Source organism: Salvia splendens, chromosome 20 (genome assembly GCF_004379255.2).
Source record: "Salvia splendens isolate huo1 chromosome 20, SspV2, whole genome shotgun sequence".
In the NCBI taxonomy this organism is placed as follows: domain Eukaryota; kingdom Viridiplantae; phylum Streptophyta; class Magnoliopsida; order Lamiales; family Lamiaceae; genus Salvia; species Salvia splendens.
The window spans coordinates 26,669,768-26,692,782 of record NC_056051.1 but is presented as its reverse complement, the minus strand read 5'-3'; the positions used below and the strand labels follow the sequence as shown (position 1 = coordinate 26,692,782).

At 39.9% G+C, this 23,015-nt stretch overlaps 2 protein-coding genes across 2 annotated transcripts; both read right to left on the bottom strand.

Annotated features, from left to right (window-relative positions):
* Positions 1-7,611: 7,611 nt before the first annotated feature.
* Positions 7,612-7,998, bottom strand: LOC121781765 (classical arabinogalactan protein 11-like). Its single transcript, XM_042179452.1, has one exon. It carries the CDS (start codon positions 7,996-7,998, stop codon positions 7,612-7,614), a length of 387 nt encoding a protein of 128 aa, XP_042035386.1.
* An 8,414-nt stretch (positions 7,999-16,412) lies between these two features.
* Positions 16,413-21,129, bottom strand: LOC121782506 (E3 ubiquitin-protein ligase RGLG2-like). The gene is made up of 12 exons (XM_042180372.1): positions 20,889-21,129; positions 19,898-20,386; positions 18,993-19,077; positions 18,773-18,913; positions 18,576-18,689; positions 18,397-18,494; positions 18,055-18,134; positions 17,865-17,970; positions 17,654-17,781; positions 17,358-17,556; positions 16,969-17,025; positions 16,413-16,890 (listed from the first exon to the last, which is right to left on the bottom strand). Exons 2-12 carry the CDS (start codon positions 20,333-20,335, stop codon positions 16,810-16,812), a joined length of 1,527 nt encoding a protein of 508 aa, XP_042036306.1. The 5' UTR covers positions 20,336-20,386; positions 20,889-21,129; the 3' UTR covers positions 16,413-16,809.
* Positions 21,130-23,015: the final 1,886 nt, after the last annotated feature.

The window sequence follows — 23,015 nt, the reverse complement described above, 5'->3', positions numbered from 1 at the left end:
AGGTGGTGCCTCCACGTGGGGTCCTTGTCGTGGTTGGCGTGCACGTCTTGGCGGCATTCTGATTCAATATCCAAAAAGTGTTACTACAATTCTCATCCAAAATTACCACTTTCTCAAAGTTTTCTTATAAAACCTTCATGTAGTATAAGATGCAACACATAGGATATATATATCAAAATCAAAATTCTCATTAAAAGAAAGAAGGCCAACATTGTTCCCAAGAGCAGATCGTACAGAAAGCAAAAACTGAAAAGACAACGAACTGTTCTAATTCTAGACTACGACTCTATCATCCTCATCCATAGGCCCTTCCTCCGGGTCTTCGTCGTCGTCCTCCTCGGAGTTCCCTGGCAGAGCCTCCTCATAATCATCTTCATACCCTTGTTCACCCTCGTACATGCTCACATACTTGTCCTGATACACGACCCTCTCTTCCACCTCCTGTGGGGGCTGCTCCTCTCGAGAGTCCACCAGTGCACAATACACGGCTTTCCGAAAGCCAGCCATGTCACCCACCATGTCATCGGTAGCGGGCTCATGCCACGTGTACCTCCTCGCCGTTCTTTCGGCCCACTCCTTCCAGCTATCGGGAAGCAAATCTATTAGCTTCTCAATGCCGTCATGCTCTGTCACTCCGAACTCCTGAGCTGCCCTCCAGAGGGTGTCGAAGTGTGCCACGAACTCGATCAACGGTACGTGATCCTTCTTCCGGTACACTCTATAATCTCTGAGCACCCTCTGTGCCCTAAGTCTATCGCGATCACTCCGTCGCGGGGTTCGGAACATACGCGCCATCTATAGAAAAAAACGGAAACAACCGCCTCGCGTATAAAAACAGAGTACATAACCGAAGAAGAGAGAGAGAGAGTATGCACGTATCGCTGTTCTAACCCAAACCCGCTGGTGTTCAAAGGCCAAAAGCTCTTATCTATCATAGGTCCAAGAAGCACTAGTGAAAATCTATCACGTCTAAGTTCAAACATTCAAAAGGCCAACACATACTCACATAAAAGCTCACATCAACATTCACGTCATCATATCATCACACATCAGCCACATGCTTCCATATAAGTTCATCATACATCAACAGTTCATAACTCAAACAATTTCCAACTTTTCCACATCACGTTGTACCCTTCCACATGTCTCAACATTTACTTAAACTTTACATAAAAATCATTTTCAACACCAAAATCACAATTTCCTCCACCTCCATATACTTTCCAAAATTTCGAAATTTTCATTACCTCATTTCAGGTTGAGTGCGATGAGTCGGATGTTGAGCCAATGACACTTTTGAAAACTTACTCCAGTCAGAAAAAGAATTTTTTTTTTTTTTGGGTCCAGAGCAGAAAGAGAAAACCTAGGCTCTGATACCACTCTGTCACGCCCGCATTTCCTAAGGATAGGAAGTACGGTGGACCGCGACTAGGGGGGGGGATAAAGAAGCGGGGAAGAAAGGGGGTAACAAGAATATTTGACCCAAAACATTTAAAAAGGAAGTTCACTTTTAAACATTGTACTTAAGACGACATTACAAAAGTTAAAGTATTCAGAGTTTAAAGGAAAACATTGTATCGGATTACAAGCAGCGGAAAGACCAAAAGACAGATGCTGCCATGTATGACGACACGACACCATCCAAAAGACCAAATAAAAATACTATTTCAGCTTTGGCTGCTCAACATCCGTCATCCTCATCGTTGCTCAACCTGCACATTAAGAAAACAACATGCAGGGCTGAGTACTTATGCACTCAGTGGACACACGCCAAAAACATAGTTTGTCATGCCATAACAGTGTAACATTGGGGTTTTGAGTATAATGAAAATAACCCAAGTACACAAAATACATTTCATAAATTCGACTGCGCAGTCATTTTCCGATATTGCCACCCTTATTCCCTCAATCATACACTATCTGATCCAAACCATGACAAGGGGCGTGGCCACACCCCAGGTCATCTAGACCGGCCAACTTGCTCTCAGATGGCACCCAGTCTCGTGTACACTAGCCTGAGGGTTCGCAGCCCAACAGACCCGAATTCGATTAAACATATGTGGTAAACCACTTCAGATAGGTTTCAAAACAAAATAATTGGCAAGACAAACAGTTCACCTCCATAAACATTTCCGGAACAAAGTCCGTATTTAAAGATAACCCACATAAAAGTAGGGTAGAAAAGCCCACCTCGATTGCTTAGCTTTTAAAACAGTTCCCTTCAACCACACTTTCCTCGAAAAAGATCACCCTTTTGAAAGATAAATAATATCATGATTAGAGTCAGAAGAGACGAGACTTTAAACGACAATGCATGATTCCTACGTGGACGACTTCAACATCTAGCACGTTACACGTACATACACTTAACAACATATTACAAAACAAACACACAAAGTCACACGTTCGAAACACACCCCGCACGCAAACGACGTACCCAAAACGCGCACACGACACACGAACACAGCACTCCAAGTCCTGGCATACCCTTACTGTGCAACGGCTCACTTGGCTCGGAAAAGGTTCGGAAAAAGCTCGGAAAAAGGATCGGCGTCTCGGCCTGGCTCGGTGTCTCGGCCGCCTGGCTCGGCACCTCGGCCGACCGTCTCGGCCGCCTGGCTCGGCACCTCGGCCGACCATCTCGGCCGCCTGGCTCGGCACCTCGGCCGCCTGGCTCGGCACCTCGGCCGACCGTCTCGGCCGCCTGGCTCGGCACCTCGGCCGACCGTCTCGGCCGCCTGGCTCGGCACCTCGGCCGCCTGTCTCGGCACAGCTCGGCACCTGTCTCGGCACAGCTCGGCACTTGTCTCGGCATAGCTCGGCACCTATCTCGGCACAGCTCGGCACCTGTCTCGGCATAGCTCGGCACCTGTCTCGGCTCAGCTCGGCACCCGTCTCGGCACAGCTCGGCACCTCGGCCGACCATCTCGGCCGTCCGGCTCGGCACCTCGGGCGACCGTCTCGGCCGCCTGTTCGGCACCTCGGCCGACCATCTCGGCCGTCCGGCTCGGCACCTCGACCGACCGTCTCGGCCGCCTGCTCGGCACCTCGGCATCTTATGCTCGGCACCTCGGCCATCTGTTCGGCACCTCGGCCGCTGGTTCCGTGTACATTCACTTTCCTTCAACTTCCGATTCTCAAACCCTATACGACATTCCCACCACGCATTCTACGTCCCAAAAACACACCCAAACACCTGGGATCATCCCTTCAAAACTTCCCACCAGCCTGCCCTAGGCCGGACCCTAGATCTCTCGGCCAACCCACACAAAAACTCTCGAGCCAAACACAGATTTCTCCGAGCCATCTCTTGGCCAAACACACCCACATTCAACACAAAAACATAACACTCAGAAACCCAACCATTGCACATGAAAACATCACCCAGAACACACCACACGCAGAACTGCGCAGTTTACTTGCAAAAATCATAGTAAAATCATACGACATCCAATGAAGCTGAAATTTACACACCACACAAAAGACACATTAACCTTTACACAGTTCAAAAATCGTACCCAACGGAGATCGTTTGCTTAGTTAAAAAGGGGTCGGAACCCACTGTCAGTTATCACCGAAAACATGTTCAACACAAGCACATAGCCACAAATCCTACTCAACATCTAACCCATCCAAAAACGTCCTATATGCATGAGTTTTCGAATTAAACAAGGGTTAGGGGTTACCTTCCCCGGATGGTTCAAACGAAACGCAAAAGCTTTACTTCCTTTTCCGACTCCGATTCACGACGAAGGAGGGTATCACCTTGAGGAATTCAAGACGATGATGAGAGGGAGTGAATGAAAAAGATGAGAACCGAGAGGGAGAAGGAGAGAGGGAGCTTACCGGTGTTGAGAGCAATTGCAAGAGAGAAAGGAGAGAAAACGATGTGGGGAGAGATTGGAAAGGGAAAGATGTATCGGTTAAGAGGGAGTGGGGGAGGTTGAGAAATTAGTGGGGAGGGGGTGAGAAACCGAGAGAGAGAGAGAGAGAGAGAGAGAGAGAGAGATTTAATTTTAATTAGGATTTTTAAAAACATGGCTTAATTAATTATTTAATTACATTTAATTTGCCTAGGTAGAAAATACCACATCCACAACAATCAAATAAACACAAAATATTTCCCACACCAAATTTTAAACACAAAAACATAGAAAAGAATTTCATCCTTAATTAAAAGAATAAAATTCCACAAATTTTCGGGTATTACAGTTTGAGGGGAGGATTGTGGTGAAACAAACCATATCCCACATCGGAGAATGAACAAGAGTTGCAAGCATATAAATGGACTACCCCAACTCCATTAGTATGAGGCCTTTTGGGGAATACCCCAAGAGCAAAACCGTGAGGGCTTTGCCCAAAACGGACAATATCATACTAATGTGGAGTTCGGGTGTGCACCACCGGGACCCAACAGAATATTATGAAATGAAACACGAATGAAACTTTTTGTATATGTATGTAAACTTAAAATTTTTTGTACTAATACAAAACAAAGATGAAACTGTTTGTATAAGTTGTGTATGTATCCCTCAAGCTTCTACATTTTTAATCAAAACTAAATATTCTTTTTAAAAATCAAGAATGACAACATTGATGATGTTTAAGCACATACAAAACAATCTAGAAAAAGGAGAAGCTACACTCCACTTAAAATAGCAATAACCCGGCGGCGGAGGCGCCGACCGCTGCGGCAGGGACTTTCACGGCCGAGGCGCCGCCCTCGGACGGTGCATCACCCGACCCAGGACCATCGGTGGACGTAGCTGGTGATCCCGCCCCCGGTGATGCTGCGGTGGAGGATGCGCCTTTTCTGAGTAGCGGAATCGGAGCTCCTCCAGGGCCGGGGAAGGACCTGGACGGGGAGATGGCCGGTGATAAGCTCGGCCGAGCCGCGTTGGCGGAGACGAACAAGATTGTTAGAGCAAGGGCAATAGCATGGGAAGCCATTTTATTTTTTGAGTTTTATTTTTGCATGTTTTTTTTAATATCTAGGAAAATTGATGAATTGGAGAGGATGTGATAAAATATATAGACGGTGAGAAATTTGTTTGTTTTTTTGTTGGTTAATTAGGTGAGGTTGAGGTTTGTCTATTTAGCTACTTTAATGTTGAATGTCAAATTTAAGTTGTAAATTATTTTTACTATAATTTAGGAGAAGTAAAAGATAAATGTGTCTAGCGTTTTGAGCAAACCATCTATCCAGGGGCGGGCAGAAATATACATGATATGGGCTGAGATTTCTATTTTTTATTTCAATGTATATTTTTGAACAATATTCATCATTTGTAAGGGCTGTTACACAATAATTTACATTAAATATCAATAAATTTCACAAAAAATTAATAGAAAAATGTTTAAAAAATAAATTCATTAAGGGCTTTAGCCTCTAGTCACCTCCATTTGGGTCCGCCCATGCATCTATCTTCCACGACATGCGGATTATCACCATTAAATTTTAGGGCAAAATGCTACAAAATCCATGAATTTTGGTTTTTTTAAAAATATGCCTAAAATACAAAGTTTGGATTCAGTTGTCTGTTGTGTTTTTCAATAAATTGCGATGTTTTCTTTATGAATAGACTATGTCGTTTATTAACTCACCGTTGCCGACATTTATGATTTTTTTTACAATGCAATTTTACCAAAAATATTTGTCTTTGTATAATTGCGAGTAAGTCTATATTAACAGTTTTTCCGGTTAATTTTATAGTTGCGGGATACATTAGATCAAACTTAATGATTTTTTCTACAATTTACCTAATTTTCGTATATCTAAAAAGCTGAATAGTACGAAAATAAATTCAATATGTCAAAATTAATGTGAGACTTTATTTGAATATATATGCCTCGTGATGATCGCAGCAATAGTTTAATAGTAAGTCGGTAGCTTAATTAGTTATAAATCGAACACATAGCTGTGAGATTTTTAAAAATGAAGTGAAAACTATCATGAATATTCAAATAAATTATCAAGGAAAAGGATACTGGTTTTACTTCAAATCTATCCTTATCTATTAATACTAAATTATAGTACTACAAATATAAGATATACTAGTAATGGAGTTATATTATACCAAGCTATACTATGTATATAGAAATTAAAACAGGTAAGAATAATTTTGTTACATTTAAAATTTGTAAGAATGCGTACACATGTAGCTAGACTATTAATAATAATAGATAAATATAATACACCATAGTACCATACTACATTGCATTTCAATTACTAAATTATATACAGATGAATATTTAATACGTATTAAAGTATTAAACTACCAAATATTATAATACTAATATTACTCTCTTATAATAGATACAAATTGTTTTAACTAATTAACATATTAAACAAAATTAAACGTATATATAGTACTGACTAATCATTTAATTGCTAACTAAAACTAATTTAAGACCATGAGATTTTAGAAATCTTGTGGTGTAAAATTTGCCACGTGTAATTTTCGTTTTTATTAATTAATTTGAAAAAGATAAAAAAAAACTATCAAATTAGGGTTTTGAATGAAAATGTCAATATAGTGTTTCGAACATATCAACACAATACTTTGAGAATGTTAACACATTGCTTATATTGACATATTTTGTACATTATGTTGACATTGTTGCTGTACGAAAAAATTTAAAATTTTTGAAATTTTTCTCAAATTTTGACATCGGAACATATGCAAATGAGATCTCGTTATAATCCTTATGAAATTATCTTTAATTTGATATATGTTGTGCGAAAACATAATTTAAATCGAGAAAGTTATATGCGTTTTAAAGTAATGAGATATTTTTTAAAAGTTAGTTATAACTAATTTATTGTAAATTGACCTTAATACTCTTATTGACGTTTTTTTTATCGTACTGACATTCCAGGACTAATGATCTAGGCCATTGATTTGAATATCTAATGACTATTATTTAATTGTAGTTAGCAATTAAGTATTGAGTTAGCAATATAACACTATCTATATGAAGTATATGTGCATGTTGTATACTTGTATGATTCATATTTGTAAACGCTCTGGTATCTATACTTTGTATGTCTAACTTTTTTTATGCTTCTTCAAAAAATAGAAGATATCAAAAAACTCATCAAAAAGATTAACTTCATCTGACAACAAAACAAAATAGGTAAAAATGTTGGAAAAAACAGGCAATAGATCTCTGGTCAATCCTGCAACCTAAAAAATAGTAGTCGATTATGTAGTAATTTTGACATTTTTCTTAGTCTCATTATCTTTGACGGGGGAATTATGTATAATGTAACAAAAAGAAAATACTAGTGGAAAAACATTCGACTACTTAAACAATGTTTTTAATATTTATGCATGTACATGCTACGTCGGGCATGCCAGAATTTTTTTCTGTCATGATAGAACTGCAAAAAAATGTCATATAATCGGCCATTTCTTAAACTTACGTGACAAATTAAAATTTGATCAAATTAAACTTGTTATTTGGATTCTAGTCACCAAGATAAATAAACGAGAGTAATCATTATTGATCATCTTTATAAAAAAAATCGAACAATAGACTCACATTACAACATATAATGATCTATTAAATCCAAACAAAACAAATTATAGAATCGACGCAACAACCACATTACATAAGAAAGTATCCGGCGGCCGAGGCGGCGCCGACGGCGGCAGAGATCTCCAACGAGGCGGCGCCAGCAGCCGCCGGCAGCGCCTGATCACTCGCGTCGGTGGATGATCCACCATCGGAGGCATCAGGAGAGTCGGCCGGAGACTCGGTCGGCTCCTCGGAGGGGATCGGGGGATCGGTCTCGTCGTCGGCGATTCCCACTCCGGTGGCGTTGGAAGCTGGCGCGGCCTTCGGGGCGGCTGCGGATGGCACCGGTGCAGATTTTGGCGCGGCGATGGGGGCTGCGGTGGATTCAGACGGCGCGGCAGCCGGCGATTGGGCCGAGACGGCGGCGGCGAAGGCGGCTAGTGAGATCAATGCGATCACAATTATTTGGCGGGCCATTTTTGTTTGAATTTTTTTATATTTAGATTAGATTTATTAAAGTATTTATATACCACTTTTTCTTAAATGTTTTTTTTAATTTGAAATAAATTTTCTCTCTGCAAGTTCACAGAGAGAAAATACGGCAGAAGGGATTGAAGGGGTGGGAGTTTGGAGAAGATTTGATGGAGATTTATAGTTAAATTTTTACCATAAATGTGAGTGGTTGAGGTAAGTTTGTTGGCCTATTTTGAAGGTCATCTTTGTATTTGAAGGTGCCTAAATTTAGATTTAGTTAAGTTAGTTGTGGGTCTGTGATTTATCTCTAAATAAACTATTGGTAGTTGTTTTTTTTATAAGTACTAGTAAATACTCCGCCTCGCCACAATTAATTGGCATAACTTGGCTCAGCTCAATTTTTAAGAAATGTAGTAACTAGTGAATATGAAAAGTTAGTTAATATAAATAAGTCTTATTTTTATATGTTAGTTTTATAATTAAATGATCAATTGGATCAAAGAGAGCTAGGAGCCAGGGAATGTTTTGGTGTAGGTTTAGTTGATCTTCCAACCGAGTTTTTGTAGATTCATTCTTGTATATAGACATTGATTCAGGTACTTGAATTTGTATGTGTGATATTGGTTCGTTCTTGGAGATTACGTAAAAAGTAGAGATAGTGCTGTTTTCATTTTAGGAAATATTTCATTTTTAATGGGATAATTCGAAAAGGAAAACGTTTTATTTCTAATGAGATAGAAGAGTATATAAATATTTATTTTGTGACACAAATTCAAATTGGGAGCCTACTTTTTTTTCTTAGCTGGAATAGAGGTAGGTTGAATGTGTATGAAATGAAAGTTCAACAAATGCCAAACAAAGTGAAACAAACCATGTGAAAACATTTTTAGTTTCCATATGTCAAAGCCATGGCACACACACACACACATCAGATGAGAAGTGAGCCACCGAAAAGATCATGAATTTCCAGTTGCAGTGATGATGATCCGAGGGAAAAGTCCTCGGATCAAACTCCTGGCTATGACTATGGTTCAGACTAGACATGCCCACCGGTTCCGGTTCCGGCGGTTAACCGCCGAACCGGAACCGGCGGTTCCGGAACCGGAACCGGAACCGGCGCAATATTCCCGAACCGGAACCGGCGCAATTCGGTTCGCGGTCCGGTTCAGGTTCAAGATATTTCGAACCGGAACCGTCACCGAACCGGCGGTTCGGGACGGTTCGGAACCGGCGGTTAACCGTGGAACCGCCGGTTCCGGCGCTGAAATCGAGGCAGGGGGATGAGGGCCGGTGGTGATCTTCAAAAACGGTCGAAACCGCCGGTTTTTCGGCGGTTAACCGGAAAAAACCGGCGGTTAACCGCCGGTTTAGTGACTTTCGAGGCGGCGCGGAGCACGAGGCGACAATGGAGCAGCTTTTGCAGACGGTTCGTTGACCGAACCGGCGGTTTTATTTCGGAAACCGGCGGTTTTGGCCCGGAAACCGGCGGTTCCGCCGGTTCCGGCGGTTTTCCGCCAAAACCGCCGGTTTTGTGAAAATTCAAATTTTTTTTTTTTTTTTAAATTTCAAATTCGAATTCTTCCATTTTCCCCCTCATTTTTTTCTATAAATACCCCCCTCTATCCTCATTTACATTCACCCCACTCTTGTGTTAATAAGAGTTTCTCTCTTCAATCTCTCAATTCTCTCTCTTTGTCTCCAATTTCTCATTTGTGCTATTGTGCTTCCATTTAATTACGCAATTGCTACTCTTATTACGCATTGTTATACACTTATACAGTTATACTTGTTCCCGTAGTTCTATAAGTTGTCTTTCTTTCTCAATTACTAAAACAAAAAAAAATATATTATTCCATATTTCTACATTTCTACATACCATTCCAATATGTCTTCATCCCGAGAAGGTCGTGTTGATAAGGGAAAGGGAAAGGCCAAGAGGCCATCTCGGAGATCCGTTATTGATGAAATTTCTCAAATGAACATGGATGAGTGGCAGGTTAATATTTATTATCTACTAATTTCATTAATTTTGAATTACATTTCATTATTGTTCATAATTTTATTTTGTATTTACAATACAAATATTATTTTGTAGGCTCGAGAAGAGCAAGATGTGGCACATGCTATTGCTCTCTCTCGCTCTCAATACCAAGGCGATGCTTATGTTGGTACCGGTAGTGGTGCTCCCGGTCGCGGTGCCTATTCCCAACAAAGTCCAACCCCCGTGAATGTTGATGAAGACGATGATGATGATGATGATGACGACGAGGAGGAGGGGGAGGAGGTAGAAGAGGTTCAAGAAATGCCACCCCCACCACCACCAAGGAGTCGGCGTGGTCGTGGTGGTCGTGGACGTGGACAACCTCCTCAACCTCCTAGACCAGCTGAAAGGTCTTTAACCTCAAACATCTTCGTGAAACATTTCAAGAGGGTACAAGATAGTAACGATCCAAACACTTATAATGTGTATTGCAACTATTGCGAAAACGTATACACATTCCGAAAGGGTGGAGGGTACGGTACATTTACCCGTCACCTGGAGAAAGCGCATCCGGTCGAGTTTGGTATCGCTCCAACCCAAACTCAACTCAACTTTCAACATGGAGTCGGAAGTGGGACGACGGGTTCATCCCAAACATCAGGTATGTGTAGCAATACTCTTTTGAAATATGATCACAAAAATGCTCTTAATGTGATGTCTAGATTTGCCGTTATGAAACATTTTCCATTCAATGCTTTTGATAACGATGCTTTTGAGTCGAGTATGCGGCAAGTATATAATGCCGCTGCAAGAAAATTGAGTCGAACTTCAATGACGCGAGCCGTTGTTCGACAATGCATGGAAAAGAAGGCGCAATTAGGTACGTTTATTATTAACTTAGGGCATAAAGTTTCTATTTGTTCTGATGTGTGGACTGATTGTTTTTGTAAAAATTCGTATATGGGCATCACGGTGCATTTCGTTGATCACAGTTGGACTTTAAACAAACGTTTGATTGCATTTCGGGAATTTCCCGCACCACACACTGCACAAGCAATTGCTCAATTGATCATTCAAGTTTTGAATGAATTTCAATTGATCAATAAAATTTTTTCTATTGGTTTTGACAATGCTAGCGCTAACACTGCTAGCATAGATGATTTAATCAGTGCATGTTCTCCTGTTATTGATGGTAAATATTTCCATGTGCGATGTATTGCCCATATTTTGAATTTGTGTGTTCAAGATGCCATCGATTTGTGGCAAAAGTATGTTGATCCTATTAGAACTGCTGTGAAGTTGATTCATAACAAAGCTCCTATTGGTAGAGCTTGGAAGAGATATTGTCATGGTAAGCAATGCAGGTACACCAACTTTCGTTTGGATGTTTCAACTCGGTGGAACTCGACATATGATATGTTGGAGTCGACTTTGAACCACATTGAGTATTTATGTGATTTTTTTAGAAGTTGTCCTCATGTTCCTTCTGATTTGATTTTGATACCCGCTTGTTGGGACCACAGCATGGATTTATTTCGATTATTCCGCGCTTTCAAAAATGCCACTGTTGAGTTATCCGGTGTTTATTATCCTACTTCTGTGCGCGTTTTGGAGCATTGCATGTATGTGGCAATTGGTTTTAAAACTTGTGTGAAAAATACTCAATTCGTTGAGTTGAAGGCTATTTTGTTTTACATGGTTGAAAAATGGTTAAAATATTTTTCACGTATTCCAAATGTGTTTTTGATTGCAAAATGCTTGGATCCAAAGTGGAAGTTGCATGGTGTTTATAAAATTTTAGACATGTACTATGGTTGTTTGCACGCTTTGGATTTTTCTCAACTCCGCGAAATGGGCTTGACAAGAGGAGAATGCTTCGAACTAAGTATTCCGGATGTTGATGAAATCAAACATAGGTTAGATAGTGCACTTCGTTCTCTCTACGCGGAATATGAAATGCGGTATAACACCGCTCACCAGGTACGTGCTCCTCCTAGTCCTTCTACATTTGATTTTGGTGGAGGGGATTTTTCCAATGTCATGATCGATCCCGACGTAGTATCACAATTGCAAGATCTATACGGTACTACAACCAATAGGACTAGAGCGACTAGTGAATTAGATATATATTTGGAATCGCGCTCTATTTTTCAAGATGCAGGTCCTCCTACTCAACAAATTGACGTCCTTAATTGGTGGGGAACACATGACAAAGAGTTTCCGATACTCTCCATCATGGCTAAGGAGATATTCGCCGTTCCCGCTTCCACCGTCGCCGTTGAACAAGCTTTTAGTGTCGGCGGTTGTGTCCTAGACGACAAAAGGAGCAATCTCTCCGCCAAGAACATGGAAGCCACTATGTTACTTGACGATTGGGCAAAGGCGGACATGAGAGCACAAGAGCCGGATTTCGACTTCCGTGTAGAGAGTGATGGTGAAGAATTTTCTTCCGATGGCGATGACGAGGTCAGAAGCGATAGCACTCAACATTAGCAATGAGTCGACGGGGGCGGTGAACGGCGAGCACTGCCGACCAAAAAGGTAAGCAAGGTAAGAGAACTACGTGGGCTTTGATTCCTCAATAAAATTGTGGATACGTAGGCACCTCAACTTAAATTTGAAAAGTTTAACTTCGAAAGTTTAAGTTGAGCTCAAGCCCTTTTCAATTTTTTTTTTTTTCCCCCTATTTCATAGATCATTCAGGATGCGGCTATGTTGTACTTGAAGATCATTAAAATATATTCCCCATTTGATAAATATCAAATGCGGAATATATTTTAATGATCTTCAAGTACAACTTAGCCGCATCCTGAATGATCTATGAAATCTTACCTTGGAATCAACCTTTTTTTCTTGCAAAATGTTGCCCATTTTCTAAGCAAACACATATCAGCACGCTATATACACATTGCTGCATTTCTAATAGGGGCAATTTGATCTTCCAAAGCAATCAATGCATCTCGAACACACATAGTCAGAACATTATTCAAGCATCTAGCATGGAAAAAATCAGAACAAACTATCTATTAGTACTAATTTTTTCCATGCTAGATGCTTGAATAATATTCTGACTATGTGTGTTCGAGATGCATTGATTGCTTTGGAAGATCAAATTGCCCCTATTAGAAATGTAGCAATGTGTATATAGCGTGTTGATATGTGTTTGCTTAGAAAATGGGCAACATTTTGCAAGAAAAAAGGGTTGATCCCAAGGTAAGAGAACTACGTGGGCTTTGATTCCTCAATAAAATTGTGGATACGTAGGCAACTCAACTTAAATTTGAAAAGTTTAACTTTGAAAGTTTAAGTTGATCTCAAGCCCTTTTCAATTTTTCCTTTTTCCCCCCCATTTCATTTTTTTTTAAATTTACCTTCCGAGTCCGACGAGGCGACGAGCCGACGCCCGACGACACTTGTAAATTATATTACATTGTTGTATGTTGTTGTATTGTATACTTATGTATTGTAAATTGTAATGTATCGTTGTCCGTTACAACTCAAAATCAATAAAATTTATTTCATTTTCTCCTTATTCGTCTTATTTGTGCTTGAATTATGCATTGTCTTGTTCCGATTTGTTGTATAAAGCCAAATTTCAAATTTAAAAAAAAAAATAATAATAATTGAACCGGCGAAACCGCCGGTTCAAAAACCGGAACCGCCAAAACCGCCGGAAAACCGGCGGTTCCGAACCGGAACCGGAACCGCCCGGTTTTCGAACCGGAACCGGAACCGTGAAATAGCCTCACGGTCCGGTTCCGGTTCCGCTTCCGCCAAAACCGGAACCGGCGGTTCCGAACCGGAACCGCCGGTTTTCGAACCGTGGGCATCTCTAGTTCAGACTAGAACAACCTGCAAAAAACGAGGAACTTAAAGACGCCACATAGCAGAGAGTTTTAAGAAGCAATACAAGCTCGGGGCGTGGGAAGGAGATGCGTTCTCCTCGTAGTCTTGTACCAGTGGATTACCTTCAGAATCTAAATGGCAAGCACTTGACCAAATGACAATCTTAACTGTTGAAATCATGCATAATCACTTTCCTACTACGAGGCGATAGTGTGACTCGTTTTTCAGATAGAAGAGGCCTAACTAACGGATTCAGGTTAGTACAGAGAACCAGAGAGAGGGAAGCGCAAATGAATTGTACTCGAGGAAGGAAGGTCCTCGATTATAATCACGAATCCAAAGACAATTAGATTATTCGCTTGGACCAAAAGTCTCCCCAGCTTTTAGGTGAAAGATTCGCTCGATTTCTGAATGATTGCATATCACACTAACTGTTGTATCTAAATAACACTACTGAGCATATCATAAAAGACTTAATCAACCAAAATTTCCGCCTTTTATTCAGAGTACACCTTTAAGAAGGGTGATTTATTGCTATCAGCCTCACCTATCCTAAGGCTTCGGTAGCAATCATATCATCAGTTTTCGTAACTTAACAACTCCATCTTGTGGGACTGGTTTATCAAGCAAGCTGAGCAGCACGAATTAGGAAAACGTAAATCCTTACAAGGCTTATTGTTAACCTACTAAAGTCGCCTTATGATTCTGAAACAATCTCATATTTCCCTAGAGTCCACGACCACACTCTTCATCATCTCACAAACCCAAACAGCCTCGTAAGATTCCACCCAAACAGTAGAAGGAACAACTGATCTTAACTGGTAATAGTCAAATGTTCGATGAATGAACAAGCCATTCTATTCAACAATGTATCGACTACAGATAAACATATCCTCTGATTCCTATATTGTTACAATGTGTTTAAGGATGCGAACGACTTTTGGGAGAGACTGGTTAGAGCATATCCTCGTACATTACCATTCAGATCCTTCGATTTTCTAAACTAATTTTTTGATAACATCCTTTTGCAGTAAGAAAATGCTTCACATATCAAACATCTTCGTGTAATCACGTATTCATCCCAATTCCCGAGCTATTGTTCAATAAATTTTTTTGCAAATCAGCTTAAAACCATACACAAAGCATCAATCAACTCACAGAACATAAACAAACAGTAACAAATCCACCTAAAACCACCACTCATAGCGAAGAAATCGTGATATATCGGCAATCAATCAAAAGGAGGAACACAAGAATTCTCAGGTGCACATCCATTTCCACAGCAAATGCAAATATTCTCACCACAAAATGTACTAATTATTGATGCCCTAGATGAACAATAACATGAACTAGATTGCCTTCAAAAAAACGAAACAATATCTCACCGAAAGGCGAAATAATCGGAATTACGCCTTCGTTTTCCTCCTCAGCCGCTTCCTCAGCTTCTTCAGCTTGTGCTTATTCATCTTCTTCTTTCTCTTCTTCTTCACGCTATCAGCTTGTATCACGATCGCGTCATCGGATTCGGGTGGAACCAACGTGGGTGAAGGAACCGGGTGGTTGAGAAGAAACTCGAACGAGAAAGTCGGGTAGTAAACTTGGCCGAAGATTGGATTTTTGAGATTGAAATGATGAGATGCGGGTTGATTTGGGCTCGGATCGTTGGCTTTGGCGATTTGGGAAAGAGCGAAAGGGGACGGTGGAGAAGGGGGTTTGGTGAAATGGGTGAAGAATGCGGAAGCGGGACGGGTTTGATTCCTGATTAGCTTCTGCAGAGATGAAGACGCCATTGTTAGAGGCGGAGAATTTGCAGGATTCAGTTCATGTTTTCTATGAATTAGGGTTTTTGGAGGGGATTGAAACTGGGAAGAAAGAGTAATCTTCCAAATGCGACTTTGGTACTTTAAGAAAGCGATTTATGTGAATTCAGACTTAGCTAATTAAACTAAAAACTTGTCGTTTCACATCTACTTAGATAACATTTGAAGAATCAGTGCTTGTCGGTGACTCACATGTCACAAAAAAAATTAAAGAGTAATGGCTAAAATTGGTCCTGAACATATGGTCATTTTATGTTTTTAGTCCTAAACATTATCTTTTTGATTTTTTGGTCCTGAACATATGAAAATTTGATTATTTTGGCCCTGGACTAACTGTTTCGTTAAAAACTAACGGTCAACGTAAAATAACCATATGTTCAAGACCAATTTTGACATTTACTCTTAACTCCTAACTAATTAGTTGAAGTAATGTATGTATTTTGGCATGAATGTGGAGTGGAATCATGATGTAAAAGCTTTATTTGTCATCAATATATTTAGTAATGTTTGAATTTATTGGCAGTAATGTATGTATTTTGAATGTTGAGTGAAGTAATGTATAGATTTTCTAACATAATAGTTAGTCCAGGACCAAAATTATCAAATTTTCATATATTCAGGACCAAAATCCAAAAGATAATGTTTAGGACCAAAAACATAAAATGACCATATGTTTAGGACCAATTTTAGCCTTTACTCAAAATTAAAATTTGATATTTCCAAATTCCAAACAATTAGTATCGTATGGCGCAATTCAATCTCGAGCAATATCAGGACAAATTAACTTTGAGCAACCGAACACAAATATAACACTATCATAGTATGTTACAAAGAAGTGCTTCAAAAGGAGAGGTAATAACCTATGTAAAACTACACCAGTGATAATAATAAAAAAAAAACCAAAAAATAAATGTATTCACATCAAATCTGCTGATGCACAGCAAACTGTAACAACAAAGTAAGTATTTACAAACAAATCTTCTTCAAGGCAGAAAAAATCTTCAATCAAGCAGTGTTCTTGATCAGATTTCATCGTATTTTCTTCGGCAACGAAAGAATTTGAAAGAGGCTCTATCGCTTCATTTGTACAACGCGGACAACCAATATAAAGAATTAGGTGGCAGGGTTAGTGCGTACGTTGCATCGGACGACCTACTTCCCGGAGCTTCAGTAGAGCTTTATTCTCGTGTCTATTCGACTCCTGCAAATCGGGCATAGCTGAAGCTCTTGTCCACACTCGCAACATGTCTAGAAGCAAAAGATATCTAACTCAGTGACCTCGTCAATCACCATTGCATTCGAATTGCAAATCAAAGTGGATTTTACCTGATGGCCGCAGCCAAACGCCATGTCCTTCGGATTAGTGAGGCATATGGGACAAATCTGCAAAACGAGCTCGTAGTTTAGTTATTGATAATATTGTCCGTAAATTTGCAATTGTCCCATGATGTATTTTTTTCATGCAATGCTGAGTTGGCATACACGTCTAAAATTCTGGTGATGTGGATGAATAGTGACGTAAATGTGTATTAATGTGATCACGTGAACGACTAAACGACATTGTTTTGAGCCTAATTACTAAAAAAAATAAAAGTAAATAAGTTTGGTCAAATGGAACAATTGAGAATTTTTTGAACTTCGTGATTTAACATTCGAATTTTGGAAGTTGCGTCCTCGTGATTTTACCGGGTGTAAAAATGGATGTCCATATTTACCTGGTGTTCGTAGTTAGAAGATGGAGCGGGAGGAGATGGAGCAGGAGGAGCAGTGTAGTCGTAGTACGAACTAGAGTTGTACCGATAAGCATCTGCTGGCGAGGGCGAGTGCGAGGGCTTTGAATTTCCGCCAAATGCTGCTGCGCCATAGACGGGAGGAGGAAGTGCAATTCTCTCCGGCACGTTCCCTTTCCTTCGACTGGAATGCCCAAAACACGGAAAGTAAGCAGAGTGTCGTAAATACACCAAAAGGGATCGTTGCAGGCACAGACAAACAACAGAGGTGAGAAAATTACCCCAACAGATTAAGCTCTATCGTTGCTTTATACTGGGTAGGGATTTCCATCAACGCTGAAAGAGCAAACTCCGTTTCTTTTCGGGTTTGGTGCGTATTTTTAGCCATAATCTCCGTGAAGTTGACAAACTACAAGCACGAAGAGCATCTCAGGGAAAAATATGGCAATTACTAACAAAATAAAGGTACATGATACGAGGCACGGAACTCACCTGGAAATTATCGAACTCCCTTGCAGGGATATTGTCGTCAAATTCCTTCATCGTATCCCAAGGGCCGTCTCCTACCCCGACCAAAATAATGGATAGAGGTAACTTGCTGCAGGTATAATTGCAACATTATTTCAACACGTTTACTCCAAAGTCGAGAAACAGAATACAGCTCGTGTTTACGGATATTTACCTTGCTTCGACTATTGCTTGAACGGTTTTCTGCTCCTGTGGACTCAACTGACCGTGTTCGGTATCAACACTTCTCGTGACCTAAGAAGATGACGAGATAAATGAGACATGTATAAAATAACTTAAGGAACCGAACCCCAACATGTCGAAATATGTTAGCACGATATTAGGACTTCAAACACAACATCCCCAAAAAATAACACAGCTGCCTCATATTGTGTGGCAGTTAGTGCTCAATGCTCGTACAATCTATGCTCCTCGATTCTAACTTTATTTTGAACTTCACAATATTTTAGAATACGCAGAACTATATCGACATGAATGACGTATGAAGGTAGCATACCTGTCCATCTGCAATTATCACTAAAACATGGTACTGGCCCTGATTCTGCTCGACAACAGTCATAGCCATTTCGATTATTGGTGCAAACGATGTAGGCCCTGCAGGACAGTCAGCGTAAGGAAAACAAATAATACAACTTTAATCCCGAGCTCCACAAGAAAGATTAAACACGTATGAACCTGCCAGCTTCAGGTTCGGAACAAGTTCCCTGTAACGGTGCAGAACTTCCTCGAATCCATTGCAATTCCTTCCATCGGGATAAAAACTAAATACGTCTTGATCATGAGTTGACGCTGTCAAGTTCAATTAAAACATTCAAATTACAACATTAACGAAAAGTTTTAAAAGACGAAAAAATTAGTATGTAATATAGTACCATCTCCGAACCCGTAACAAGGGATCAAATTGTCGTCATCAAAAGCTGCCAAGGTTTTCCCTACAATGGTTATGGCTTGTTCGTAGGGATTCAGACCATCGCCAATGTGATGTAAGCTTAGTCTGTTATATGATTTCTGGCCTAAAAACGGAACCAAGTTAAGAATATTTCTCCAGAAGTTCCAGTAATGCGATTAATCTATGTGGATAAATAGACCTACCAGTCCATTCATTGCTCTTAGTAAAATCAATCCCGATAATCAAGTTTGAAGACTCGAGGCCAGCTCGTGCAAGAGCTTCGGTAACCTGCAGAAATTCGTTCCATTATTTTAATCTTCTCAACAAGACTCGCATATATCTTAAAAGTATAAAGAAACATCTCTTTGAGAAAATGACAACAGAGACGAGAAACTTATACACACTCGACATAAGGTCATACACATAAGAATCACTTCACCACTCGATTCTACTTCAACGTAAATCTGGCTTTCAAATCATCGACAACTATTTGTATGCTTTCCCTAGCACTCTAATTATAGGCATCATAACATTTAGATAAGCTATTTTAAAGAAAGAATCCTGAGCATTTTCTATTTACAACAGATTATTTTTTCTCTGTCACCATTTTAAAGATAAACTATGCTTCCTCCGTCCAACTCATAGTGACACATTTTCCTTTTTCGAATGTTCCACTCAAAGTGGCACGTTTCTAAAATGCAAACACATCTCTCTACTTTATTCTCTCCCCACTTAACACACTAAACACCACTACATAAAATCTCATGCCAAAAAAGAAATGTTTCGCTTTGAATGAGACGGAGGGAGTAGTGTAATCTCACGTATACTCTCCTTATTCATTCTCAAAGGCAGATTTGTCAGAGAAATGTTACTCGAGAACTCGAATAGTTCCATCAGTCTCGTCTAAACTTCTGGTATCGAAGGTGAAAATCGCACGTGCATTTTATACAGACACGATGTTGAAGCTAATCCTTCCCTGTCTAGGGAAGGTTCGCTCCTCGGATTTCTCATCCAGCCAATTCACAACAGAGTATTAAGAGTATTCAAACATAAGACACGTGATATTAGATTTAACCGCCAATTCTGAGGTCTTCCGACACACACATACCTCCTCTAACGAATGATAGTTGTCAGCAATCCTTGAATACCTCTTATCAAGCCTCTTTTGTGGCGCATGCACTTGAGGAGCAGGCATACGGTACGGGGCCGGGGCATGTGATGGAGGCGCATAATCTTGGGGAGAAGCGTAGAACTGCTCCACGGGTGGATATCCTGCTGATGGTGCTGGATACGGATACGCCACAGGTGGGCCCTGATCATCATATCGTGAATTCGATGATCCAGTGTTTACGCCATCATCATGCTGCCACCCTGATGAAGTAGAACCCGTTCTTGACGGTTGGTTCGAATTAGGATAATTTTGTGCATACTGCGAATACGTCGTCTGAACATAATCGTGCTGCCATCCAGACGAAGAGCTAGACCGGGTTGTTGAAGCTTGCCCCCAACTCCCCTCGGCTCTAGGGCTCGAGCTCTTGTTTCCCATCGAAAAATCAGTAAAAATCCCCCCAAAAAATCCACAATTATCAAATGAAACCTGTCAATTCAAAATTCTAAAAGCTCAGACACAAAGCATCTCAAATTTAAAATAATAACTCCATTTATTACAAGACAAAAAGCAGAGAATCTAATAACCTCTTTACTACAAAAAAATAGCATAAACCAAATTCTGCAATAATAACAGATGCCTCATTTATTAAACTGCAGGAAAACTCTTATAATCATACAAATTTCACAATTAAAATGTGAATTGGAAGAAAATTCAAAGCTAGGCGACTTTTGAAAGATTCAAAAGTTTCTTTCAAATTGCTCTTACCAATTCACACCAACCATCTTATCTGAAATTACTCCTTAATTATCACATATATATACATAGTTACTAAACACCAAATAATTGTGTTCACACAAAAACTTGCAATTGAAGCGAAAATGTGAAATCCCAGTTAAAACCCATCATTTTTCTCAGCATCAACAGGTGCCCAAAACATCAAAATTGTAACTTTTGAAGATTCAATCATCTTTTTCAAGATCCCACTTACCGGATTAATCAGAGAGAGAGATGAGATGCGAAAGGTGGAGTCTTTTTCAGCAGTTCTTCATAATCCGTTACAGAAAGGGGGGAATTGACCTGGAAAAAGGAGCTAGGCTTTTGTTGAGATTTATTATTATCTATTAAATGAAAAGATTATTAAATGAATTCTGGAATTGGAATGGAGCTGGAACCTTCTCTCTTTTGAAGATTAATCATTGAAAAAGGAAGCTTTTTCAGTGGGAATCTCACATGTGATTAACATACTAAGGGTGGGATTGGTTCAATTTATGGGCTTTTAGAGCATCCACAAGGGTGGCGCTGCTCGCCACCGCCGTCCGCGCCGCTGGCATGGACGCCACCCGCCGCCGCTGCGCTCGCGCCGCTGGCACGGCGCTGCTCGATGCATCGAGCAACGCCGTGCCAGCGAGTAGCTGACGTGGCGCGCCCTCATTCGTCAACGGCATAGCCGTTGGATTTAAATAATTTTTTTAAAAAAAATCGGTTTTTAATTAAAAAAATCGATAAAAAATAATAAAAAATTTCACTTCCCAAAAAAATTATATCCGTTTATAACCGTTTTTTCTCATTTTTTAATTTTTTTTAATTTTAATTATGTGTTTTTTATTTTATTTGTATTTTGTAATATTTATTGTGATTTTTTAATGAATTTTAGTATTATGGAAATGTTTATGTTTAATTAAATATTAAATTAATTGTGCTCGTCCTTGAGGAAGAGCACAATTGTGGGTGTTGTGCTCTTGTCAGAGAGCAGGCATGAATAGTACCGCCCGGGCCCACAACCGTGCCGCTGGCAAGAGCACGGTTGTGGATGCTCTTAAGAGCATGCGACGTTGAACACCGCCGCGTCCATCCGTCCGTGCCAGCAGCACGGAGACGTTGTCCGCCACTGGCACGGTGCTGCTCGATGCATCAAACACGTCCGTGCCAGCGAGCAGACGACGTGGCAGCGTCTGATTGGCCAACGGCTTATCAGGTGGAAAATCATTTTTTTAATTGAAAATAATACCAAAAAATAAAACAATATTTTCTCAATCCCAAAAAATGACTGTTTTTTCCCGTTTTTTTATATTTTTTTTCCCCAAAATCATCTATAAATACACACATTCATCATCCATTTTTCACATCAAATCATTTCTCATCTCACATCAAATTAATTCGGCAACGAGTAATGGATTTTTTTAATTTTACGAATTTAATTATGTACTTTTTAATTTTTAGAAGTTTAATTATGAAAATTTTAATTTTTAGGATTGTAATTATGTAATTTTTAATTTTTACTGTAGTTTGTAATATTATTCCGGGTATGTTTAATGTATTTTAATTTTGTGAAAATGTTCTTATTTAAATTGAATAATGGAATGGTGGGACCCTTGCGCTCGTCTTTGCGGAAGAGTACGATTGTGGGTGTTGTGCTCTTGCCCTAAAAATAGGCAGAAAAAGTGGGACCGGGCCCACAACCATATTCGTTGGCAAGAGCATGATTGAGGATGCTCTAATAAGTTTGTAGGTACACTTTTTTCCAGTGATTATAAATAGGGTTGAAGAGATTTTGTGACTTATCTCTCATTTGATAGGACATAGACATTCTTGATTAAATAGTGTGATGACAAATATGTCCCTACTTTTGGGAATGAAATGTCTCCCTCATTCTCCATCGTCCTTGAATTATCCTATGTGCTGGCACTGAACCATTATTATCACAAACCCCATTAGACCTGAGATTTTTCACATGGTGTCAAAAAACTTCAACAAGTGAGAGAAAGATTAGAAGATGGGAGCTAAGAGCATCTCCAGTGGGCGGACATCTCACTAGGACATCCACTAGGACATCCCAAAAACACCTTCTGCCACGTCACTAGGACTTCCCATCCCACTGCCACGTCACTAGGACATCCCCTCCTATGTCCGCCCTTCCCACTAGGACATCCCGCAATAAAAAAATCACAATAATTTAATTACGTAAAAACGGAAATATAATTTTGACACGGAATACGGAAAATCAAAATACGGGCAAAAATACATATTCATAAAACATAAAAAACACATAGTTAGAAAAAAGCAAAATACATAGTCATTCAAAAAAAAGAAAAATACATAATCCAACATCCCCGGC